The following is an 11,599-nucleotide window of genomic DNA, read 5'->3' on the forward strand; positions in this document are numbered from 1 at the left end:
AAGTAAAACTTTTCCAATCATCACACCTGTCTTTGTGGTAAAAAATGCATTGTATCAAAAGCTTAGCAAGCAACATAGAGATCAATAAATATTAAAATATAAATATCTTGACTTACTCTGTGTCTGGTGCCGACTTCCTTCTTCCAGACCTCCCAGGAAATTGATAGTACTCTCTAAATCAACAAAAAGGATGCAATGAAAGAGATAAAAATAAAAATTTTGGCAACAAGAAAAATCTGATCAGAATTTCTAGCAACAATGCTAGCAAAATGAATTGTTTTCCCATCTGACTTTCATTTCACAAACTCTAATCAATCAACTATTCCAATCTCTGCTAAATAAGAAATAAGAAAAGTTAAATATCATGGTGAATTAACAAACTAAATACTGAAATGCACAAAGTTTAACTTTGAATTTTTCGCAGACTGGATTTCTAAAATTGTTTGCATAGAATTGGAAAATTTTACTATCTTATCACGCCACAACTGCACAGCTAAACCATAGAAATGGTTACAAGACTTTAACAGATCATTACTTTTTTTTCAATTGTTATTTCGTATTATTCTGTTATTTTCTTGTCAACTGATCATCAAATACTGCTCAGAATCTAGGAATATTGAATGTATATAAGCATGTACTAGCAACCTCTGTTCTTGTTTCTATTATTCTCGCAGAGAATGTGATTTTTGCTTATTATCCTGTTTTTCCTTATATCATGTTATTTTAAGTTATTTATTATTCTGTATAGTATTCATTCATATAGATAGGAAAAACCTTAGCAAAATATTAAGGTCTGGTTATTACATTTATATATTATATGAAATTAGTTTTGCAAAAGTCCAATGATAAATGAAAACATATAAAAGGGTGAATTAATAAAAGACTGTTATGGAAAATATATAATGGCAAAAATATTTAAAGTGAGCGCAAATTTACGCCTTTTCTTGCAAGATTGCTGCTGGTAATTTTGCTACATGTAACAGACATTTTAGATGAAAGTTGGTACAATGTACAAAAAATGTACGCTGAATATTATGGGGATTGAATTATTATTATTTTTTTTTTTTACAGCATAACCATTGTAGGCCAAAATTGATCTAAAATGAAAACTGTTCGAATTCCGTTAAAAAATTTGACATGATGAAATCTCTTTTTAATAAATTTACCCACAGTTTTGACTCTATTGGTCAGGAATTTCTATCTCAGAACCAAAAATCTCTTAGCCTACAAAATAAATAGTAGTTTAGTAGTAGTTTATATAGTAGAAATAGTAGTTTATATAGAGCCGTAATATATTAAGCCGATAGAATGAATTAAATTTCTGTTTCAAATAATGTTAGTGCACAACAAATAAAACATTGGTAAATTTGATAGGCCAGCAAAATTTACACCAATTTAAAATTAAAATTAAATTTCTCGTGTTGCCACAGTACGTTCTGTTCCACACGAATATTAAGCCTAGTGGAAATCAGCCTTAAAACACCACAAATATATTAAAACAACTCAAATATTAGTGTTTCAAACTAATGTTAGTAAGAATTTTAAAAGAAAATTATAAATGTGCTTATCACTGAATCTGTTATTGGTCTTACCTTGCAACACCAAAACTTTGCCTTCTCCTTGATCTCTCAAAAAATATTTCATTTAAGAAAAGAGAATCCATGCTGGATCAGAAATTCCTTTATTAATTATACATTCAAGTATTCTTACAAAAAGCCACTGAGAAAAATTCGACCATAATTTTTGTATAAGAAAAAAAATTAGTCATTTTTTCCATGCTCAGTATGTTTGAGAATTAAATCACATTCATTTATATAGTATGTTTTTTATCTCTTCTAAAAACAACTTTTCTTGAATTAAAATCGTCACAAAATGCCATGTGGTTGTAGCACTTGTTGAGCTAAACAAAACTATAATTGTGGTTTTCTTAGGTTTGTTTTCATAGAGGGTGATATGAATTGTACAAATATCAAAAACTAATAGTTTACGCTGAGAAAAAAAAACATTATAATGATTAAGTACAACAGAAGCAACAAGATATAAATTCCATGCTATCTGATGTAAAATAGATTTAGAATCAGATTAGTTTATCGTACACCATAAACAACACATAGAGTATGAGTACATTAACCTGATAAGAAAATAAAAGACATGTTTATCTTCATGAGCAGTTTAATTCAGTTATTACAGCCTGTTGCATTCAGAAATAAAGTATTCTAAAAAATACTAGACAGGAGCATGTCTACGGAACTAATTTATGGTAAATGAAAAACATATTCTCAATTGTTCAATTTTTTTATAGCTATTAGCATGCATTCGTAAAAAAAGACATACAAGAAATGATGCAAAACATTTCAAAACCACCAAACAATACTTCACTCACTAATGGAAGGAAAAATGTTGACCTCAACATCTTTCTTATGTATACAAAACTTCATTACAATACTGATACATCATTTGCAGATGCTCATTTGCATATGCTCAATTTAAGGCTTCTCTCCAACAAGCACATTTTCCAGTCATTTTTCCCTCCCACAACTAACTTTCACTTTAGAGAGAGTAATTTTGATTAAGTATTTCCTTTTTAAAAGTTTAAAATGAGGTTTTAATACTAAAGGAGCTAGGCAAAATAGTGGTATTTAAAATAGAAAAGAATCATGAGTTAAAAATGTTTATATATGGTAAATGTGGCCGCTTTTTAAAAGAAGAAATACCAGGTATGTCCAGGTTCTTCTTTTTTCAAGTGGGCCATTAAATTCTGGCAAATATTATATATCCCGGGTTTTATGGCATTTTTAACTTAACAGGAGTGACTATCAGATGATCTCTGACAAACAATACAATAAAAGTATGTCAATTTTTCAACGAATAAGATAAATTTAACACAGCAGGAGAGCTGAATATTCTGAAGGAAGAATATTAATGTAAGGAGTTCTAAATAATTTCAATCTTGTACTAAAAAAAACTTTGAAGCTGTATTTCCATTCCATGAAAAAAATAGTTTTAACCTGATTGACTGACAATCTTCTTATCTGAATAAATTAATATTTATGTTTTCTGCTGGTGCTTTTCTAATTGTGACAATTATTCAATTAGGAACATCATGAATTTAAGATAGTAGTAGGGTCAACTAACAAAAAAATTTCAAGCAAACACCCTGACCCTAAAAATTGCAACTGTGCGTAAATATTAAATTAACTCCTATGAAGCCATGTATATGTATCCCTCAGTCATAAGTTTCTATTTTGTTATGATCTGTTAAGAAATAATCCCCCTGAAACATTTGCACTGGTACCTGCAGATGTCATTGGGTGTTTTCTTAATCATTTTGTTGGGTTTTTTTTCAAAAAACAGGTTGCAAATAAAGGTAAACATTGCAAATCTTTCTGTTGTGCCAGATTTGGAATGGAAATCAAGAGATTATAAATGTGACATTTATTATGCTGGAAAAATTAATTCTGTAAATAATTGAGATTAATTGATCACTAAAAAATAATTCAAAAATAAACATAAAATTATGATTTGATAGTTTGCCACAATCATGCTCAATTGCTTGCCCCCAAGTTTCTTTGTGTTAATGCCTTTATCTTGGCATCTGCCACTGATACTGGTTGGATGTGTGATATTGAGGCCAATATGTTGAAAATTTGTTCATGGTACAACTCAAACATGTAATTTCTCTAATTTGGGTGTGTAAATTAAACACATATTTATAATTGCTTTATCCTAAAAATTAATGACAAAAATGAATTCAACAATATTGAATATTTTTCCAGGACCTCAACTAACAAATATACCATAAACAGTTCCTGTTGTGGAACTTTCTTCAATTACGGAAAAGCACTACATTTGGTAAAATGTGGGGCTTTACCAACCATTAACAACCATTATTAAAAGAAATTAAATACAGAATTTATATATATATATAAAGATTACTTTAAACATACACAAATTTTAAACATAGCAGTTTGTTTTGAACATACTGCTGACAATTAATTTTGGTCGAAGCAGAAAATATGTTCTAACAGATAATTAAAACTAGCAACTCAGTTCACTGTAATCCTAATGATCTATTCACAAAATGTTCACCATGTTGCTTTTATATTCGCTATTTATTTATTTTAACAAAGAATATATAATAAATAAATTTGGATGTGTATTTTTTTCACATGTAAAATAAAGTACAAAATAATTCCCATCGCCAATTTATGAAAATCCGTGATTGTAAAAATTTCTGTTCCTACAGTTGTTTTAATTAATTCTTTACCTGGAAATACTGTTCTCATCAACGTCAACAAGTTGTGTAGTGACTTCTCTAATGATTTCCTCCTTTTCATCATCATTTAGACCAGCTAAAGATGATGGTGGGTTAATCATCAATTTCTTTGTGTCTTTTGGTGTTTGGTTAAAAGAATTGCCCCTTAGTCGTTCCAGAGTATTAGATATTATTGTTTTGTCTGGAGTCGAAGAAGTAGTGAATAAGCCAAGTGATGATACAGAAGAGTTTCTTGAGTCTCTTTGCCTGAAAATAATGTCAAAACATTGTATATGTATTTTGGTCCAGGTTGCGAGTAAACAGCAACTTTAAAAAGTGTTTTTTCAGCTACCACACACTGTGAGCTGCTCCTTTGCAGCTCTCTTTTTATAGTAAATTTTTTACTGTTGTTGTAAAGATATTTCTATTATTTATAAGTATATCTGACAAAACAAGCTTCTATTTGAAGGGATGCGTGTTATAAATTGCCATACCTCAGTTTTGTTTAACACATATGGCAAAGAAGACTTTAAGAATTAGAACCAATAGTTATGAAAATTCTTTCTTCTTCATCAACTTAGTTCCTTATATTAAAATATTATTTTCTGGTTCCATAAATGTTTTTATATCATGGATGATCTATACTAAGTTGCTTAAAAACTATATAAAAAATTTGTCCTTCCTGACCTATAAAATTATATTTTATTTCTTTCCACACTGAGCTTCCACCTATAAAATTATATTTTATTTCTTTCCACACTGAGATTTTTTAATATTTCAAGATTTTTTTCTATCACAACATCTGAAATTATTACAATTTTGTTTTACGAATTTTAATCGAAAAACAGGTAACAAATTTTCCTTCTCTTTTATGACTGAATTAACCAGTGTGCTAATTATAAAAGAGTTTTCATCTTTAATAATTCACTACTTAATAGGTGATTGGCAATTAGTGCAGAACAAGGAATTGTCTATTAAAGAATAACTTCCTTACTTGTAAAATACATGACTAATTTTCTTGGAACAACTTGCACTATTATTTTAGATCACAATTCATAGAAAGCAAGCATCTGTCTGTGATTTTATAAACATGTGTATGTTACATGTTTCAGTATCAGTACATTTTTCACAAAAGCAACTATCAGGCTTTTATTTAAGAAATTCATATTTCAATTATTTTAATAATTCACAAAACTATATTTCTTTCTTTCAATTACTGTCAATAAAATGACTACTTATTGCTTAAACTTATTGCCTGCATCTTATTACGCAACAACTTAAAAACAATGTTTTCTAATTCCAGTTTTAGTTTTCAATTTTTTAATGGCTGTTAAATCTCTGAACGTTTGAAAAGGAAAGTCAAAAATTTTGTGGAATTGATTATTAAAATTAAAACACTTTTAAAGCTTTGATATAAATATATTTTTTATGAATTTATATACTTGCTTTCTTATTGTTTTATGTCTTCAGGCGGTATAACATTAAAATGGGCTTCTTTTTTTGTCGCTATTTCTACTATTGAGACTAGTGAAGCATGGAAGGATACCAGTCTAGTGCAGCAGCTCGTAAATTATTAGTTTTTGAGTGTTGATAACAGAGAACTATCCCATTGACCGGTATAAAAGGTATACAAAACCTATTATTTTCACAAATAATTCATTTTGAATTATTATTTTATGTTCAGTTGGTTTCACCAGTTTCACCAAGCTACAAACAGCTGTTTGTTATTTTTTTTGTGATCTGAAATTTTTAGAAGCTAGCTTTGTATTTGCTTACAAGAAGTTTCAACAGGCTAAAATCCTATTAAAAAACAAAATAAATCAAAAATAGTTGTTTTCACGTTTCATTTAGTTTTCAAAAAAGTGGTGTTTACAAACTTGAACTTATTTTTTTACTTTCATATTGTTTACGCATCATATTGTTTTCCTTACACCATATTCTACACATGTGCGAAGTTTAATGACATGAACATGACTAAACCTGGAAAAACTGATCTCTGATCTTTTTGCCTTTATAGTGTCAGTGACATCACTAAAATTTAATTTTTTGTATGAAATCAGTTTCTTTATATACTTTAAGGCCATTATGTTATGACTTCAAAATTTTGGTGCTACACTAGACCAGACAAAGCCCAGTGTTAATAGGATTAAGCCATGCTAAAAATCACAGATTAAATAAGGCTGAAAATGAGAACAAAATTACAAAATGACTAAAGCTAAAAAATTAATAAAATTTCCCTTTTTCTTAAAAAAAACAAAACAAATACAATATTTAAACAGGAAATATCTTTCACGATTACATTTCAACAAAATTAATTGCCGTTATTTTGCAAAAGTTCAATGGGTTGCAAAGATTTGTAATGTCTTACAGTAAAATATAATACGAACAATTTCAGGCATAAAACATGTATATACAAATTAAAAATAAGAACACCTTGAAGAATAAAGCCAAATTTTTTGGTTGTGAAAAAGTGTATTACTGCAAACTATCGTTCTATTAGCTTGCTAATCCTGCATCGGCATTTAAACATAAACTAAACAATACATACCTATTCTCATAAAACAGATTAAGTTTCTGTAAAATAAATGATCCAGAAGAAGGGAACTCTATGCATCCTTCAACATTTGGTTCAGATGTACAGGATATGTGAAACAGTGCAGCTGTCTCAATGTGAGCTTTATGCTTAACCAAGTTAAGGTCAATCATAAATACATGGCATGAGCTCAGTATAACATTTTTAGCTTTTAATGAATGTTGTGAATTTGAAGATGACAAAGCCGGAGACTGATCAGAAAGCACTTTACGCGTCACTAATCCAAAATATTGACGATCCTCCGAACATATTCCACTAAAAACTAAAGTCCTTAAGGGGTATGTTACAATTTCTTTACCCATTGGGTTAGAAAGTTTTACACCAGATGCTGATATCGATAACAATATAAGGCTACGTGTTGACTTTGAACTCCTTTGTATCTTATAAACACAACTATTCAGTGTATTTAAACTAGCAGTTGGCAAATTAGTAACTTTGGGCATTTCAACAGTACATTGGTAATAAACAATTGCATTGTACACTGAGTTAAAGCTAGAGCCTTCTGATTTTACCGGAGTTAAATTTGAACATAAAACAGTTTCACCTAATGAATTTTCTAAGTCTTTTATTCCAAATAAATTTGAGAGATTAAGTGCTTGAGTTGAACTATTATCCATTAAAGTCATGGAGCTTCTATTTAAAGATTCTTCACTTGTATGTATGGACTCGCATTCATTTGTTCTTTCCTGTAAATCATAATCACTGCCCCTGATAACTCTTCTATGAGATAAATTATCAATTTGTCTTGGTTTTTGAACAGGCTTAGTCTCACTTGTAATATTAAATAAGTTTTGAAAAACATCAATTTCTTCATCTGATTTATTAAATTTCTTCGCAGCAGGAGGACTACCAAACATAAGGCTTGTACGACGAACACCTTTTACAACACGACTAATGTTATCAAAAAGGCTGTTTTTGCGTGACGCGTTGCTGGAATTCAACTCATCGATTTCATTGAAAAAAGTCTTGACTTTAAATTCAAAATATTGTGATTTATAATGCAAAATAGTTTGTATGACTTCCTCGTGTTTTAAATCTGAAACATCAACTGAATTTACTTCCAGTATTTCATCTCCAGTCTTTAAGCCTGCTTTATCAGCTGGACCATTTTGGTTTACTGAGCTCACAATACATGGACCTTGGCTTGACAAAATAAATCCAAGCCCATGCTGTCCTCGCTGAATTGTCATTTTTCGTACAACAGAATTCATAATTACCAATTTAACAGGCCTTAGCTACATTTACTTAGCAAGTACCTAATCCAATATCAAAATTTGTTAACAAAAAATCTTATTTATACCCTCAGACTACAAAATAAATACGACTATGCCCTAGAAAATATATTACTGCTATCATTTCACTGTCAGTTTTTGCTTTATCTAACATTTAACAAAAAAATGTTTGTTTTTAATGTACATTGTTTTTAAATAAGTTGCTTCTGCAAACATAAACAGCACGACTCCAATTTCCAAACAAGAAAATGCATAGCTACGGTATGCAAGTTTTGACGAGTCAAAACAAAAAGTTCACAGACATTGGAGCCAAAACAAATACAACAACTGAGTACTTCGCAGAACGATAAATATGGAGTCATGTACTGGACAAAAGTCACGCTATAGAGTGTCGTGTTGCGTAGTAGAGTGTCGAGGTGCAATATAGATCCCAAGGTCGCGAGGCGTAGTATAGGTGGACGCGAGGCGAAATAGAGAGTCGCGAGGCGTAATAGTGAGACGCGTATGTAATAATAGAGAGATGCGAGGCGTAATAGAAGGACGCGATGCGTAACAGAAGGACGCGTTGCGTGATGGAAAGACGCGCAAACAAGGGCGACGCGGCGTGTAGGAAGAGGGGACGCGTACTTTCGCGCCATTTGCCTTGGTTACCCGTGAATAAATTTCGAATTTTTTCAATTGACTGGCAAATTAATCAAGACAAAACACGAAAGAAAAAGTAAGTTTTTGTAGCAGCTGGGCTGACCGTTCTCTCTGATTTTTTCTCTCCTGTTTTTTTAATTTCTGCTGTATTATAGTTATATTCTGATAAATTGTGAGAAGTTGCTAATTCATAAGTATGTGTAGTAGTGAAGGGAAGCAATGTAGGGCAACGACGACATTTGTCAACACAGGTATAGCTGGCACCCCCCCCCCCTCCTCATATATATTTTCTCATTAAAATTTGTAATGGGCTAGCTATACTATTGCTATAAATAATGGATTATATTATTTGCCCTAGCAACTTTTACTTCCTTTTTTCCTTCCTTCCTATACACCACCAATCAACCCCCCTCCCCCTGCAACGAGGAGGGTGCCGATAAGCCGAAAAATGTTATTACACTGCTTGCATGCTATTCTGTTATAAGCAATGTGCTGTTTTTGTATTAATATTGTGTTTTGTATCACCATGTGATTACAATGTTTTGATAGGTAAACAGGGCAGCTTATAAAACAGAACGTAGGACTACGACTGGTAGTTAAATGGAACTGTGCGGTGCATATGCATGTGTACAACAACACTGTCAACAGGTGTATTGTAATGATGGCAAATTTCTCAAGTTTTGGTTTTCTTCAAGTGACACTGCACCCATTTTCAAGAATTTTAAATAATGCAGCAAATATGTACAATGTTCTTATTCGATTTTCCTTTAAGGATATTCTTAAGACATTTTTAAATTTTTGTCTTACTATCGTGAATATTTATCGGCATGGTTGTAATTTTCAAAACTTTCAAGCTAAATTGTATGTGATGTTTTAGGAATTAAAAATTGATTCAGCATGCAGAAAGTGAAAGACGCTATAGACAGACTGAATAATGCATTGGATGGTCTGTCATCATCAACAACAAGTACTCAAAATAATCCAAATCAGAACATCTTCCAGAGTCCAAACTCACATCCAAGTCCAAACTTACATCCAAGTCCACAACATCAGAGAATTCTACAAGATTTCAAGTAGGTTGATATTTTTAAGAGTTGTGAATTTCTGCTCCCAGCATGATCATTGCCTCCTTTGTATCTTTTCGATAAGTTTCAATAATCATCTCTCCAGGAGTACTGCTCACAGGCATTATGCTGATTGTGACTATTGAATTTTTTCGTGCCTTTGTACCTTTTTATAACATTTTTCATTTTTTTGATTTTGTTCAACTTTAATTTTTTTCTGTATACACTGAGTAGAAAGATTATTATGTTTGAGACAGATTTTTATTTTAATTCTTGTTCTGTTTCAGTAAGCAATTTCCAGCGTTGAATGCTGGTGGTAGCCGATATCGCCCACAAGCAAAGAAACCACGTCTCTCTAATAACTTCATTAAGGACACATGGACCCATAAATTCTGTGCACTGAGCTACAAAGATACATCAGTTTCACCTAATACACGTGAATTAATGGAGCTAAACCAAGTTGGTCTCGGAATTGAAAAAGTTGTTTTTCCTTCCAAAACTGGAACACATGCTATGCTTCTGGAAGAGTTAACAAAAGCTTATCCAAAATTATCATCACAGAGTGGTGGCATTGAACTTCTGAGGGCTGAGAGTGGTGGAATAAACCGACCATTGGTGTTGATACCACCAAGAAAAGATGGTTATTCTATCAGCTATTTAAAAAATTTAGACCGTCTAAAAAAGACCGTCAGAAGATGATATTGTCGATGACTGCGATTCATATGGTATAGATTGGAGTGTACCGAGTCATTATATCGAAACCCGTGACGATGCTATTGTGGTTCCCGAGATAAATCATCCATTTCAAAGTAATGACTTATACCTGGAATTTTGTAGATCTAACGATCCAATGGCAAATTGCGATAACTTCGGTATCGAAGTGTTTCTTCGAACTGTTCAGGTCGTAGAAAGTACATTGTTATGAACACCACTATTAGTTCACTCACAGAACTTTTGATTGAATTGCTTAACTTGACATTAGTTACATTAGATACATTACAAAGAAGAAATTCAAACATTTTGTTCACTATATACGTACTAGATATTATGCTTAGGTAAAATAAAGCTCCTTCAGTTCTTCTAACCACGCGAAAAAATAGCCACAGCAGTAGTCATTTAATAAGTTCTTCCCGTGCCTAATTATAGAGCGCGCTCTTTTTTGTTTCCCCGTCCCAACGTCGAAAAGTTGTATTATGCCCTGATCGAGGTTGTTATTCTGCTTATCATAACTCCCCTCTAATAGGCATATAATATACACGAGAGGTTATGATGAACTAGTAGCCCTTGTACACCAAGTATGGAATCTTTTTTTTTCATTTTTTCCTTTTAAAGTATTCATGACAAGAAAAAAGTGAAGATGTATGTAAGCGTAGTTCTTTCTCTGACACGGATCCTCCCATCACACATCTTATTACGCTCCGACTTTACACGTATTTCTATTACGCCTCGCGTCCTTCTATTACGCCTCGCGTCTCTCTATTACGCCTCGCGTCTCTCTATTACGCCTCGCGTCCTTCTATTACGCCTCGCGTCTCTCTATTACGCCTTGCGTCTCTCTATTACGCCTCGCGTCCTTCTATTACGCCTCGCGTCTCTCTATTATTACATACGCGTCTCACTATTACGCCTCGCGTCCACCTATACTACGCCTCGCGACCTTGGGATCTATATTGAACCTCGACACTCTACTACGCAACACGACACTCTATAGCGTGACTTTTGTCCAGTACATGACTCCATAGATAAAGGTCGATATGTTAGCCCAACAATCGATTGTTCCGTAATTAATGCTAAAAGCCATGTGTTAAGGGGG

General features: G+C 32.1%; 2 protein-coding genes across 3 annotated transcripts in view; one reads left to right on the forward strand and one right to left on the reverse strand.

The window, feature by feature from the left end:
- The window catches only part of LOC130645436 (regulator of G-protein signaling 12-like), a 32,606-nt gene extending 24,535 nt beyond the window's left edge, over positions 1–8,071 (reverse strand). For both annotated transcript variants that reach the window (XM_057451425.1, XM_057451424.1), the window contains exons 1-3: positions 6,804–8,071; positions 4,268–4,522; positions 117–173 (exon numbers count right to left, since the gene is read on the reverse strand). In XM_057451425.1, the coding sequence (XP_057307408.1) occupies positions 117–173; positions 4,268–4,522; positions 6,804–8,059 (1,568 nt within the window). In that variant the 5' untranslated portion in view covers positions 8,060–8,071. The remainder of the gene's footprint in view (positions 1–116; positions 174–4,267; positions 4,523–6,803) is intronic.
- Positions 8,072–9,086: 1,015 nt separating this feature from the next.
- On the forward strand, positions 9,087–11,416 carry LOC130645437 (uncharacterized). Its single transcript, XM_057451426.1, has 2 exons — positions 9,087–9,795; positions 10,074–11,416. The coding sequence occupies exons 1-2, from the start codon at positions 9,620–9,622 to the stop codon at positions 10,483–10,485; spliced, it is 588 nt and encodes a 195-aa protein (XP_057307409.1). The 5' UTR covers positions 9,087–9,619; the 3' UTR covers positions 10,486–11,416.
- Positions 11,417–11,599: the final 183 nt, after the last annotated feature.

The sequence above is a fragment of the Hydractinia symbiolongicarpus genome, chromosome 5, assembly GCF_029227915.1.
Source record: "Hydractinia symbiolongicarpus strain clone_291-10 chromosome 5, HSymV2.1, whole genome shotgun sequence".
Lineage (NCBI taxonomy): Eukaryota > Metazoa > Cnidaria > Hydrozoa > Anthoathecata > Hydractiniidae > Hydractinia > Hydractinia symbiolongicarpus.

Bases quoted from the DNA above. Each gene is read 5' to 3' on its own strand.
- LOC130645437 (XM_057451426.1), top strand. From the start codon at position 9,620: ATGCAGAAAGTGAAAGACGCTATAGACAGACTGAATAATGCATTGGAT. The intron at 9,796-10,073 runs GTAGGTTGATAT...GTTCTGTTTCAG, and splicing joins AGAATTCTACAAGATTTCAA to TAAGCAATTTCCAGCGTTGA.